At 38.5% G+C, this 15338-nt stretch overlaps 1 protein-coding gene across 34 annotated transcripts in view; it reads left to right on the forward strand.

Moving 5' to 3' along the window:
• The window catches only part of DTNA (dystrobrevin alpha), a 397895-nt gene that overhangs the window by 264439 nt on the left and 118118 nt on the right, over positions 1 to 15338 (forward strand). For all 34 annotated transcript variants that reach the window (XR_004180045.1, XR_004180047.1, XR_004180046.1 and 31 more), the window contains one exon: positions 8811 to 8891. Coding sequence is in view for 31 of the 34 variants with exons in the window: in XM_021930042.2 (XP_021785734.1) it covers positions 8811 to 8891 (81 nt within the window). In the remaining 3 variants the exon portion in view is untranslated. The remainder of the gene's footprint in view (positions 1 to 8810; positions 8892 to 15338) is intronic.

Raw genomic sequence — 15338 nt, forward strand, 5'->3', positions numbered from 1 at the left:
AAAATATTTACCCTAAAAAGGCAATAAAATCTCAGGGGAAATCTTTGAACTTACCATTATAACACTAAAGACTGTATCAGACAGCACACTGTAAGAACTATAAAAGTATGCTCGTTTAATGATTTTGTAAATCTTTTGAGTTTACGTATCCCAATGCTTTCTGAACCTGATATAGTGCCTGGCTCAGACAAATACATACGTTACAAATGTTTATTGAATTAAAATTGCCCAACTCAAAGAAAGCTCGATATGGTTTTTGGAGACACAGAAATAAGACAACTCTAAATTTTTCTTCAAGTGACAGAGACTTAGGAAAATCGTGCATTCAGTTCCCAAATTATAACTTTATCTTATTATAGAAACATTACAGTGATGTCTTGCAGCTTTATTAGTTCTATGAGTTCTTGTGATTAATGGTCAGAATAGATAAACAAGCCAAACAAATATGTATCTTTCCTCCCTGGGTGTTCCAAATCAAATGTTGGCAAAAACAGCTAAACATGTCTGACCTTAACAATTCATTAGTTTGAGCAACATGTTTATATCAGCACTAAGTATGACACATCCACAATAAGTAGGATTCTGCTGGATAAAACAATTGGCTGGTTTCAAAGGGAGCAATTGATTTTGACATGTAGACTGTCATACAAAAGAGAAAGGTAATATCATTGAGAATGTATTAAATGGTTGAAAAATATATGGGTATTCCAGCTGTATCAGCAGCACACCAAAGAAAGGAAAGGAAACCCTTATCAGAGAAGACTGACATCAAGATTCGAAAAGTAACTTGTAGGAACTTGTGCTTTCTAGACAGGGAGCAAAAAGGACTAGACTTGTAAATCTTCTCATCTAAGTATTATATAGAAATATTTAAAGAAAAAACAACAAAAGAAAGTGCCAATGAGATTCTTTGCTTTAGAAATTGCAAATGTGAAAGAAAAGTTGTAATGGACAGAGTTAAACAGGCAGGGAACACTTTTATCCAAGACTATTGCAACAGGGAAGAAAGACTGAACTCAACTTCCCTGGAACAAAAGGCAGGAAGGACTTTTAAGCACTGGGGAAAAATACTGGAGGACTTCAGGGAGGAGATTGGTCAATGTGATTAGGCCATCTGTTTGCTAATTGTCACATTTAACAGTTAGGCTTCTACCCTCTGGATAAGACTTGGAGATAGAGGTGATACCTCCTTCAATGATTATATTTCAAAGGGCTGGCACCCACATTCTTGAGAAAGACATTCCTGGGTTGTAAACTTGGCAAGATATTTACATCTCAAAGGGGCAGAGAAAGAATTTACAATGAAAAGTTTTCTAAAGTAAATGCTGTAAGAAAACAGAGGTCAGAAGCCTAGAGGAAGGAAGAAGTCTATCTAAAGTCAGGCAAGTTGAGGAGGTCTTGGTCTTAGAAAAGGTAAAGAACAGCAATTGATAACAAAAATTGATAAGAAAGTTTGGCAAATTCAGGTGATTGCAGCACATATGTGTTAAACATTCACTCTTAGCTCATTACTATAAGCAGCAGAAGCAGGAAGAAACAGCAAAGAAATGAAATTAAGAGAAGCATAGACTAAAAAACAAACAGAAATAATAGCTTTATATAAAAAATTGGGTGATCACCTACTTTGATTTAAGAAATTCTGTACAAGTTCTCCCTTAACCAAATATTGTCTTCACAATAATGCCCTAATTATCAGTTTGCTTACTACCTTGGATTACAGCTGAAAAAAAGAAAAAAGAAAAACCCTCTAGTTAACTATAAACGTCATCGGCTGGGCGCGGTGGCTCACTCCTGTAATCCCAGCACTTTGGGAGGCCAAGGCGGGTGGATCACGAGGTCAGGAGATCGAGACCATCCTGGCTAACATGATGAAATCCCATCTCTCTACTGAAAATACAAAAAAAAAATTAGCCGGGCGTGGTGGTCAGCGCCTGTAGTCCCAGCTGCCTGGGAGGCTGAGGCAGGAGAATGGCGGGAACCCGGGAGGTGGAGCTTGCAGTGAGCCGAGATCGCGCCACTGCACTCCAGCCTGGGTAACAGAGCAAGACTCCGTCTCAGAAAAAAAATATATATATATAAACGTCATCCTCACCTTGGCTTTTTCAGCCATCAAATAAGTTTAGCAGCTCAAGTAAGTTTATCAGACTGACTTTTAACAGAATAAATTGTTTGTTCTTGGAATTAAACTCTCCTTTTCTGTTTTTCTACTCTCAGAGCACATTTACTTCGCCTTTTATGGTAGTTGTGAACATGTCCATACCACTCACTGCTGTGAACTCCTTTTTAGGGACAGACCTAGGACATGTACCTTCAAATCATTCACCTTAGATGCTGAATCAATGCTCGTTTAAAAGCCGATGGGGCACAGGATGGGTAGGTTTTAATGGAAGGGACGTGATTGGAAAACACTCTTTGAGAACATGGAATTCTGCCTAACAAGGTAAGGAAGGTCTTGGGGAGAAATGAGAGTGATGCCACTGGCCTCTCAGCAGAGGCAGGACCTGAAATCAAAAGGAGGCAAATGAAACTACTCAACAAATACTGTTTTTGGCTGTCGTTTTTGTGTATGTTTTGAGACACAGTTTCACTCTGTCGCCCAGGCTGGAGTGCAGTAATGTGATCTCAGCTCACTGCAACCTCCACCTCCCGGGTTCAAGCAATTCTTGTGCCTCAGCCTCCCGAGTAGCTGGGACTACAGGTGCACCACCATGCCCGGCTACTTTTAGTATTTTTAGGAGAGACGCCCTGGGTTTCACCATGCTTGGTCAGGCTGGTCTCAAACTTCTGACCTTAAGTGATCCACCCACCTCGGCCTCCCACACTGCTGGAATTACCGCGTGAGCCACTGTGCCGGGCCTAAGTACTGTTGAATTATTTGAAGGCAGGCCGTCCTTGAGAGTGTTGGCTGGAGTCAGCACATGCACGATTGGAAAGGAACCTAGGGCATGATTTTGAAATGCACACTATGAATTTAAGAACACCAATCTCAAAAATTCAGAAAAATGACATGAATGACTCCGCCACCCTAGGTTATCATGGATATGATGACTGTTTTCACGCGCTTCTTCGTTTCTCATGTTCCTCAGTCTCTTTAAGATATTAACACCATGGATTGCCACCCGAGAAATTCTCTCTCTGTCACCACCCTAGCCTAGTCTCCTGCTTTTTCTGGCTCCTCTACTTCTCTCTGTCTCTTAGTACCCTCTAGACACTGAAGTCAGAGAATTTAAAGTTTTCTTCTTGACCATTTTTCTCCATATACAATTTGTCTCTCTCTCAAGTCTTTACCTTTATTGCTATGACTCTTGAGTGTTCAGAGTCCCCCAAAACAACCTCCCATTTCTCATGAGCCAGCTTATCCAAAATAGCACATGAACTAAACTTCCCTTCCAGCCTTGCCTACTTGTTGTCAAGTCTTCTGCTAATGAAGCAGCTTGAGGAGGGCTCATTGTCACTCCACTAATAGTGCCCATCACAAAAATAGCCCAGATGGCTGCCTTCTAGTGTTCCCAAAGCCACGCGGTCTTTTAACAACTGCCAAGCAGCGGGGCACAGTTCAGAAGCGAGGAGGACACTCCAATTCCCAAGTTTGTGCCTCATTTTGTCACTAGAAATATAGAATAGCCCTACTTGTGCAGAGTCTCCTGTTGGTAAAATATTTCAGTCTTGGCCCAGTCGAGCACACTACTACATTTTGTGTGCTTATTGATAATTTCTGGAATATACTAAAGCACTAATCCTTATATCCAACTGTCCTGTGGATATCTCCACTTGGACATCTTACCAGCAACTCAAACTCTTTAGCCCAAAACTGTCTTCACCCATCAACAAACCTGTTCCTCCCTGTTTGTACTTTACTTAGCTCAATGAGGAAGACTCTATCCCATTCAGCTACCTAAGGTAGCAATTAGTTTTCAGCCCTAAACTCCTTAACCTTCCCCTCAGTATCTCTCTCTCTCTCTCTGTCTGTCTCTCTCTCAGTATCTCTCTCTCTCCCTCCCTCCTTCACACACACACACACAGCCAGTGATAAAGTGTGGCAGAGTTCAGGCAGCAGGTTCATCATAGGCTTCATTTTTATTCTGTAAATATATGTTTAGCAAAACTTTTAAATGAATGAGATATTTAAGAATCAAATGGCTATATATTAATAGAAGGTTTTATAACAAGCTTTCAAAATATAGAAGGCAAAACATACAAAAACTGTGTGAAAATGTTCAGAGTGCAAAAGCTAAAACCAAAAATGAGGTAAGACTGGTTGGTTGATTTATTGGTTGATTGGTTGGTTGAATGAACGAATGAATGGGTAGGGAAAAGGTGGAAGGAAAGAAGGGAGCGAGAGGGAGTGAGAGAGGGAAGCAGGGATAGAGGGAGAAGGGAAGAAAGAGAATCTTTTTAAGAAGGGCTAAAGAAAGGAAAAAATCACCCAATTTTTTATATAAGCTGCTAACAGTGCAAACAATCAGAGTTTAACTGTGTCTTTGTTGTCATATTTATTACTTCCTTCCAACTATGACATGGGTACAAGAGGCTTGAGGAGATGGTGCAAGAGCACTAAGTTGCCTTAAATAAATTTGTTTTAGTTTTTCTTACTATGAAAAGTTTCAAATATATGTAGAAGTAGAGAAAATAGTATTTATCTCAACCCTTAATTATGTATGCCATCCCCCACTGTATTAGCATGAAGCAAAACTAGGAAATCACTTAAATGAGTGGAATCTCCAGATTTAAAGAATTATATCCCAGTGATACAATTCAGAAAACAACCACTATCCATTATTTCGAAAAATAATGAAGAGTACATTGAAAAAAATGGATGGGAAAATTCTGTACTTTTTTATTAAAAAGTATAGATTCTTTGGAGTTTAGGGTATGAACTGGTTATAAGTTTTGTAATTAAATGGATGTTTTTCTAGATCTTGGCCAAAATATAGTAGTAATTCTAGACATGTCAACATGCTAAAAGCAAAGATTGCTCTGCTGATTTTATTTCTTTACTCATTTATTTAAATTCTATCTTTTTAATAAATAAAGTCAGCTAATAACACTTTTTAATGAGATTACCAGACTGCTAGATCAGGCAAATACCATCTGATAAAAATTAACATTAATTTCAGCAAGATATTGACAAAAACTCTTAGACTGTGCATGTGTTGGGGAATTGTGGACTAGGTCACAATACAGTTAGGTAGATTTATAGGGAATGTCATGACCATGTCTAAAGCCACAACTAATGGGTCTGTCAACTTGGAGGAAGGCTTCTAGTAGTATCCTGGAAGGCTCTGTTTGTGGCCCTGTTCTGGTCCTTGGTTTTAATCAGTGACTCAAATGAAGACACAGAAGTCACACAGCTAATCGCAAGTAGGTTTGGGGGTTTATAAACTTTCAAGAAAAGACCACACATGTAAAACTGGGTTAAGTTCATGGTTTGTTGGGGCAGAGGAAAAAAAATTTATTTTGACAAGGTAGCTAAACAGAGTAAGAGGCTGTGTATCATATCTCAGCCCAGCTTCTTCTGGTCCCTTTCTGGATGGATCCTGCAGTTAACACATACATTGATTGTGCATGGTTGTGTGCTGCTATATCTGACACACTAAATTTTATTGTTCACCACATCCCTTTTAATATTCAGGGCTTACATCATCAACCAGAAAGAATTTATACAACATTTATAGACCTACAGACCTCTTCCTGATTCTTGAACAAAACACAGGGTCAGTTAAGTCCACATAGTGATAGGACAGGAGAGAGCAGTCAGTGCACTTCAGGCCCAAAGCAGCATCTCCACATCCTTCTTTACTGCATCCTGGAGAAGTGCACCTTTGCCATATTTCCCCCAGGACTTCCATCAGAGGAAAGTGCAGAGGTGCCAGGGTTACTGTGCTCAGAGGGTAAGGTCTTGCGGAAACTGAGAAACTTAACTATGTAGCACATCACAAACCTCTTTTCATCTGGAGCTTAAATCATTATGCTTGAAGAACTTACACAAATAATCTATGCCCCTAATGTTTTCTTTTAAGTGATTATTTACAGATACTGAGACTCTCCTGATTGCTGAGCCAAACTTAGCACCAATAAAAGTACATCCTCATCTGGGAGCAAAGGCAGATTTAGCATTCAGGTATTTCTGATAGTCTCTCTGTCTCTGGTTATCGGGCACCCTAGAGAGCTCATTCCCCACATGAGTCTCTCAGATTTACAGAGGGCATGAAACTGGGAAAGATTTTTGAAGTTCCAGTGACAACTGAAGAATTTTAAAAGATTCAGAAAAGTTCAAAGTATGAGCTAAATTTTAAAAGTAACTAACCAGATACATACGAAGTCCTACCCTTAGCTCCAAAATAGGCATTTAAATAGCAAATAGAAAAGATTTGACTTATATAGAAGTGCATATGATTTTTCAAAGTAGTTTTTTAAATGAACTTCAAACTTAATAAAAGTGGCATAATAAGCCATCTATTTTTTCAAAAAAGATCACATTAGTTAGGAGTCCTTATCAAAGGTAGTAATAATTGCTTTCTATATATTCTATACAGGTAAAGCAATCGCTATTGGGATTAATTTCGGACACCTAATTTTACAGAGATTTTAGCCAGTCACAGAACAGGGTGACTAGAATGTTTAGGGGTCTCAAACCATGCTTGATCATAATGAAAATAATAATAACAACTGCTATGAATTGAAGCCCTACTGGGTGCCAGACAGATAAACACTATACCTGAAATGGCCGTGGAGTTGAACATCTTTTACCCTAAAAAAAAGCCAAGGAGAAGCTACCTGCCCAGCTAAATTTTAAAGTCTATGATGACAAGAACTTTTGCACATAATTTTCAGATGGTAATGAAGACATTAATAATGATAATGTAGCTGCTTTGCAATATTTGAGAAATGAATTCTCAAGTGGCAGGGGGAAAGAGTATGTGACTCCAGGGGAAACCAGATCAAATAGGTTGAAGTTACAAGGAGGCAAATCAAAGCTCAAACATAAAAAAAGACACTTCTATCACATATTTTTGTTCAGAAATGGCCCATTTACTGTTAAGTGGTCATTATGTTCCCAGTGCAGAAGTCAAGACTTTATATCTGTCTATTACCAGCCAGTAAAGTTGATATTTTTATCTTGTTTCATCCATGAGGAAATTGAGATGCCATGGAAAAACTTGGTGAAACTCACACAACTGGGAAGTGACAGAATTAAAGTTTACTTACTTTAAAGTTCATTTATTTTCACAAGTAATAATCTTCTCTATCATTAGAAATAATCCTACATGGCCATTGGCTAAATGTTCATCTCTTGAGAACATTTCTAAGGGAATTCCTGCAGTGGGTGAGGAGAGTTCCCCATCTCTTTAATCCCTCAAGTGCTCAGTGTCGCTAAGCCTGTTTGTCAAATAATAAGCTTTATTAAGAGTGACCATTTAATGATCTTCTTGATAAAACCACAAAGTAATAGCACTATTGGCAACACTTTCAGTGAATCTGAAGATATCGGTTTGAGTTGAGGAAATGCTAAATCCCCTAGTGAGGGACACTTGCTAATTCATCCTGAGTTTCACTGGGAAAGCACTTAATTGGCCTTCTAATATCATTGCTTCCAGGATAGTTCATTTACTTGCTATTCTGTTTTACTCTAAAGGATTCACATAGCACATTTTATTAGTATATGACTGGTAAAGATAAAAGTTCAATACTTTTTATCTGTTATGAAGTATTTAACCTTTATATCTGTTATGAACCACAAACATGGGCTTAGAAAAAACAAATATGTAGAAACTGAGAAAAGCAGACATTTATTGAAAGTCTAATGTGTTCTAGACACAGTCTAGAGATTAACTCATTCAAAGGAGGGTGGCGGAATACTAGGAGCTCAGGTCTTGATGTAACAAGCAGCCCATCTGCAGGGTATTGAGACGAGACTGACCAAGCCTACCTAGGAGAGATTCTGTGGTAGAAAGTAGTGGGCAATGTCCTTAGGTAGGTAAGCCAGAAAGAACCTGCAGACAAGCTTGGATTCTGAGCGGAGCTTTTAGACCTGATGTTCTCGGCATCAGGAGCCATGCTGGACTCCTAAGTGGAAGAGTGGAATAAAGAAAGTAGTGTAAGAATACAGTGAATATGCACCAAGTTAGGAAGGAACTGGAAGCCACAATAAAAGAAAGGGTAGAGGTTTTTAGAAAGGCATCTCTTCCTCTGAGAGTGACAGGAAGGATCACAAGAAAGTTATTAGTAATAAAAATGAATACTTATGCAGCATTTACTGTGTGCCAGACAGTGTTTAAGTGCCTTAGGTATATTCACTTATTTATCCTTACAGTCATCATCCCCATCTTCCAAGTGAGAAAATTGAATATCTAAAAGCAATTGGCCTAAGGGCACACAGAGAAGATGCTCAACAGTTAGTACATGGTCACCTAACAGCCACGTTCTAATGACCAATAGCAATGCACTTTAAATGCTTATTTGATGATAGTATGTATATCATCTAGCTGTTTCACTGTAGGTCACAGCTTGAGCAGATTGTTCTCAGAAGTGGTGGACACAACAGGGATGACATTGTGTTTCTTGATCCATGAATATGGCTTACAACCTGATCTCCAATGTTGATTACATGTGTGTGCTCTTTTTCCCTAGAACCTGAGGAACCTGTCCTTGAATAGGACAGACCTGTTCGATTCTTAAAGTTATATTTATATTCTAATAAAAATAAAATTAGGTGTAAGGATCATATCTGCAGTTGTTTTATTTGTAAACATTGTAAATTTCTTTCTGCACACATGGCATACCATATGTGTCCTTTTTCCCCGCACTAGGGGCTCAAGATCTGGATCGCATCCGACTCTCCACCTACAGAACAGCATGCAAGCTTAGGTTTGTTCAGAAGAAATGCAATTGTAAGTATGCCAGTTGATTGGTCTAATTACCATCAGGAATCCTAGAGTTTACATTTGGTACTAAGTTTATTAAACTAGATTATCTTACAAATATTGATAATACTCATATATGTTTACACAACAATAAAAGGGGTATTATGCTGTGCAAATGGTAGAGATGACTCCTAAGTAGCCTTGAAATCTGAATTATGCTTAAATACTAAAGCATATGAACTGTTTAGTTCATACTAAAAGGATGAACCTCTGGATACATATACAATATAATTCTGACCTTGGAAGGGTTTAAATCTGGATGGATGTTTTTCTTCTTTTCTCTAACCTTGGTATCATAAATGCAGTGCCATCAAAATGGTTTCCAAGAACTTTATAAAATATCAAACACTAAATCCCCCTTATATTTGTATTTTCTTTTACAAGGACAGGAAAATATTTTAAAGCTTTTGGAAAACATTTAAGCTTTTTTTCTGAAAGAGCAAAATTAGCCCTTTGTGTCAGAGTTTTAACTACGTTTGTGTACATCAGACAAAAATAAGAAAAGAGACAATACTTAAAGAAGCAAAGGAACTTGCTCCAGTTTTTTTTTCAAATGTAAAAATGTAAGCAGTAAGCTAGATCACTAGTCACAATGAGCAGTCTTATCTCTGCTGGGCCAACACCTCCATTGTATTACCATATCCATTTTCTCTTGGAAAAAAATATTGATTCATAGTTCATATGTAAGAACTTATTCTTTTCTTTTTAAAAAAATACTTATAAAAATTAATAATGTCTCATTTTTTAATTAATACTGGATGAATTCTTAAAAATGAAAACCGTAATGTTCTCCTGATACACACACATAATTCTGCTATAACTGGCATGGTCATTAGACTCACAGTAAAGGTAGAAACCAGGCGTCTCCACATGTCTACACTCTCAGAGTCTCCAGCAGGTGTTTCCTAGGGCCCTGGGCAGGCCACCTCAGCCCCAGGCTTCTAGGCTTACAGCTAATCATGACTGTGAGGATGCAAAGTATGCATCTATTCCTCAAGTTCTCATCTACATCTTATTCCCCAGCCCCAGTGGCTAAAAATGGGACTGAAGTTTGGGGAAGGAGAGGTTAAAAGAAAAATATAAGTTGGCTGTCTTATTTTCATTTTCTGTTGCTTATAACAGAATACTTGAAACTTTGCAATTTATAAAGAAAAGGAATTTATTTCTTACAGTTATGGTGGCTCAGAAGTCCAAGGTCAAGGGGCTGCCTCTGGTGAGAGTATTCTTACTACTGGGACTCTCTGCAGAGTCTCAAGATGGTGCAGGGCACACATAGCAAGGAGGCTGAGCATGCTAACTCAGGTCTCTCTTCCCCTTCTTATAAGGCCACCAGCCTCACTCCTGTGATTACCTATTAATCCATGAGTAGATTAATACATTCATAAGGACAGAGCCCGCATGACCAATCACCTCTTAAAAGCCCCACCTCTCAACACTGCCTCATTGGGGATTAAGTTTCAACACGAGTTTCAGAAGGGGCAAACATTCAAACCATAGCATTGGTCACACATCACATATGTGTTTTGACTCCTCACAGGAAGCTAAAGCAATCTAAAATGAGTAGTGAGAAAAGTATTACAGATGTTGAAAGAATTTCTTGCTGTATTTGTAGTCCTAACGAGTCAATAAAGCCATTTCCAGTGCTGGTGTTAGGGGCCAAGGAAAATGTTCCCACAGAAGAAGTTTCCTCTTCCCCCTCAAACACATCACCCAGATTAAAAACAAAAGGAAGAATCTCCGTGTTTTCAGCAATTAAAAGGGATGTGATTGTCCCACGTTCTTATCATGTGTTACCACTACAATGGCTTCAAAATTGGAGGGGAAGGCAGAGGGTAAGTGGTAGGAGCTCTGTCCTCCTTAGAGCTTTGCCAAGCAGAGCCTTCCTTAGGCTCCTTTCAGGAGAGCTAGAGATTTCCAATAAAAGACTACAAAATGGTAAGAAGGAACCCCCAGAAAAAGCAAAAAAGGAAAACAAAAAAAAGAAAGAAAGGAAGTGAAAGGAAGGGAAGGGAAGGGCTCAGGGAATCAGGGACTTGGCAACACTGCACTCAACATTAAGGTAGACACACCGTGTTGTCCCCAGTTGTGGTCCACAGGACTTATCCCATGCCTCCTGCTCTCTGAGAAAGACCCTTTCTCATTCTTGGCCATTTCCTTTTCCTCTTTCTATACTTTTCTGGTCCACATCCTTATCCTGCATCTAGAATTGTCTTGGAATTTCTTGAAAAACAGTAGGGAAGAAGTGAGGATGCTAATCCATCCCTGGGTGAAAATAGAAGCTTATACCTGTCCAGTGGCCCTTCAGTGTGTCCATTCATTGACCTCTTAATTCAGTAAATGTATAATGAGCTCCTGCTATATGTTTGATATTGTGCTAGGTACCAAGGATAGTGTGATGATGAATGACATGTAATCCCTGCCTTCAAGTTGCTCAAAATCTAACTGAGCATGTGGACTTTTAAGCAGATGTATAAAACCATGTAGAAAGATAATGATAGAAATATGTACGTGGTATGTGAGAGCTTCAGGGAGTCAGTGCCCTGACTTGTTGGGGATGAGGGTCCATGGTAGGACTTTCCTAGAGAAGGAGATATCAGGAAAGTCTTACTTGTTTTACAATGTACCTTATAAAATTCCTGTATTTCAGGATAAGAAAATATATTACATTCTACAAAAGTTAGACAAAGTTAAGGTCCAAGGAAGAAAAATAAGCATATTGTGAATGCTTTGCTAAAGTAAACTTTTAAAAAATTGTTTCTACCCTAATCAGAGGCATTAAATGCAAGTACTATATGTCTTTGCAGAGTTTTCCTTTCTAACAATAAATGCAACAGTTGTGATATTCAGAGGTATTTGTAAAATGCTTACATAATTGATCTTGGCTTATCTTAATCAAAGTTGAAACCTTCCTTCTAGAAAGTTAACCAACCAGAAGCAGTGATGTTTACATGACATAACATTAGTCAACATTGAATATATGACCTGATTAGAGGAAAGTAATTTTAGTCTGCAGTAAACCTAACCCACAATAAATTATGATACCTTATAATGGAGTTTTACTCTACAATAAAAGAAATAAGAAACAAAATGTAGGTAGCATATTTGTAAGTGCTTTTTTTTTTATTGGAAAGTATCTTATTATGTTTGGGCTGCTCTAACAAAAATACCATAAACTGGGTGGCTTATAAACAAGATATATTTCTCATAATTCTGGAGACTAGAAAATCCAAAATCAAGGCACTGACAGATTTGGTATCTAGGGAGAGGAGCCTTCTGGTTCATAGGTGGCCCCTTCTCACTGTGTCCTTCCATGGAAGAAGCAAGGCAGCCCTCTGGGACTTTTTTTTTTTTGGACAGAGTTTTGCTCTTGTTACCCAGGCTGGAGTGCAATGGTACAATCTCAACTCACTGCAACCTCCACCTCCCAGGTTCAAGTGATTCTCCTGCCTCAGCCTCCTGAGTAGCTGGAATTACAGGCATGCACCACCACAACTGGCTAATTTTGTATTTTTAGTAGAGACAGGGTTTCACCATGTTGGTCAGGCTGGTCTCGAACTCCTGACCTCAGGTGATCTGCCCACCTTGGCCTCCCAAAGTGCTGGGATTATAGGCGTGAGCCACCGCGCCTGGCCTGGGGCCTCTTTTATAAGGGCACTAATCCCCATCATGAAAGCTTTGCCCTCAAGTCGAGATCACCTGCTAAAAGGCCCCACCTGGTAATACCATCGCATTAAGGGATTAAGTTTCAACATGAGAATTTGGTGGGGACACAAACATTCAAACAAGAGCAGAAACTTATTATAGTATTTACTTCATAGAAGTCAATGGATCTTCAATGAAAATAGATTGTTTACTTTTAGGTCCATACCTTATTTAAAATTCATTGCATATACTAACAAAACTAAGTATTAAAACTACATAAAGGAGGAAAAAACAAAAACTGGCTCTTGTAAAGCTATCACCTAGAAAAAGATGAATATTGTCTGGATAAAGCACAGACTGTGTAGGTTTTCAGGAGATTTCTTTTTTAATCTATTATCTAAATCCAAATTTCATAAATGTTGGTTAATTCCCTATAGTTCCTTCCCCACAGCCCTTGCCTACTTTGTTTATGATTTTCCATGTGGACAACTGGCTCCTATCACTGACATTCATGTTTATTTTCTTCTATTCAATTCCTAATGTATGCCGAGAATAATCAGTTCCCAGGGTTCTAAAAGGACTCTGAACAAGTGGCCACTGTCACCCATGAACTAAATGAGGCCCAGAACCTACTTTTTTATAGAGAATGAACTAATGGATTTTACAGATGAATATTTGTAATCGATTCGATAATGGAACACTAACTTGTAACCCCAATTTTTAAAAATGTATACTCCCAAGAAGAATTACATTCTTCTCATTGATAGGCCAGTATTTTCTTCATGTACTCAATTATTAGATATTTAACTTCAGCAAAAATGTTGTATAAATTCTTTTTCTCTCTTGTTATATATGTACTGATATAATATCCCTGATTTTGTCTCTTGGTCCACAAAAAGAATGTTGACCAATCCCTGCTGTAAAAGACACTTGTAAGGCTGTGTGTGGCGGCTCACGCCTGTAATCTCTGCACTTTGGGAGGCTGGGAGGCGGTGACTACGGTGTCAGAGATTGAGACCATCCTGGCTAACACGGTGATACCCCGCCTGTACTAAAATACAAAAATTATCCAGGCTGCATGGGCGGTGCCTGTAGTCCCAGCTACTTGGGAGGCTGAGGCAGGAGAATGATCGGAACCTCGAGGCGGAGCTTGCAGTGAGCCGAGATCAGCCACTGCACTCCAGCCTGGGCGACAGAGCCAGACTCCGCTCTCAAAAAAGACACTTGTAAAACCCATCTTTTTTAAGTCGTGCTGGCTCCTCTCTTTCCAAATCGCTTCTTCCCCTTACCATTTATCTTTGTACCCTGCCATACCTTCCCATGGTGTAACTGGCACATTCTCTAACAGAATAAAATAATGAGTGTTTCTAAAAAATTAGGGGACACCAAGTTGATTATTTTATATTCTAGAAGGAATAGAGCAGAACAAAGAATACAAATATTATTTTAAATAATCCTTTTTAATCAATAGTCTTCTCTTTAGCTTCCAGATTTTTTGTTAACTTTCCACAAAAATTAATACCCCATAAACTCTTATAAGGATATATAAAATGGCATCATCTCAGCCTTTATTTTAGACAAATAGATGTTTCTACTAGAACATTATTTCCTTGGTCAGCATTGACGTGGTTAATGATCCAGATAGCCTGTAATGTCAGCAGATCTTTTTTTTTTTTTTCAGAAATTACTTTGGAGTCAATGAAAGGCAGCCCTAAATTCGTGAACAACAAAGGACAACAAGAGAAATAAATCAGAAATGTCTAATCCCTCCTGTTTAATAGTAGGAACAAAATTCAGAAGGCAAGGGAACACTCTATCCTACACCCACAGCTAACATTGCACCATCTTTTAGCCCTATTGGTTACAGCCTGAATTTTCTTTCTGTTAGTCATATCAACTAAAATTTAATTAAAATTTTGTTTAAAAGGCCAAGAGAAGTCTATAATTGTATCTGGACTGTCAGAGTTTCTCAGCATACTCTTCTTCTAGAAATTGAAATATTTTAAAGGTATCCTTCATTCAGATATGTTATTAGAACACCTACTTTTTCTATGTTATTATCTCTGAGTTTATTTTCAAATTTCTTGTGAACCAAAAAAATGCAGTTACCTTTTTACCTAAATGTTTCTCTATCACCATAAAAGTAATCCAAGTGAGTCCCATATAACTAGTCGGTCCTGAATCAATATTCTGTGAATGAATGAATATGCTCCACTAGATTCATTTCTCACCGAGTCAGGTGAATAGAAGAACACTTGTCTTTTGTGGCAGGAGTAGCCTTGAGCTATGTTTTTCGTAGTAAATAGTTATATCCCACTCATTTTTCTTCCAGTTAGTGTATCAATATATTCCTCTTCCCTGCTTCGTGTTTAAATATGTGGATTTGTAGCTGCCACTATGAATTTTCTATTCTTGGGTAACAAATTACCATAAATTTAGCAGCTTAAAGAAGCACACATTTATTATCTTACAGTTTTTGTAGGTCAGAAATCCAATGCAGCATGGCTGGATTTTCGGCTTAGCTTTACACACAACTAAAATCAAAGTACTGGTTGAGTCTGTGGTTCTCATGTTGAGATCAGGGTTCTCTTCTAAGTGCATTCGTTGTGGGAAAATGTTATTTTCTTGTGGTTGTAGGATTGGGGCCCTGTTTCCTTGCTGGCTGTCAGCTGGAGACTACCTTCAGTTCCTAGAGCCTCCCTTATTCCTTGCCCCATGGCCCTGTCGGCTGCTCAGGGCATGGGAGTTGGTGGCTTCTTCCAGCCCAGCTAG

Source organism: Papio anubis, chromosome 19, assembly GCF_008728515.1.
Source record: "Papio anubis isolate 15944 chromosome 19, Panubis1.0, whole genome shotgun sequence".
NCBI classification, from domain to species: Eukaryota; Metazoa; Chordata; class Mammalia; order Primates; family Cercopithecidae; genus Papio; species Papio anubis.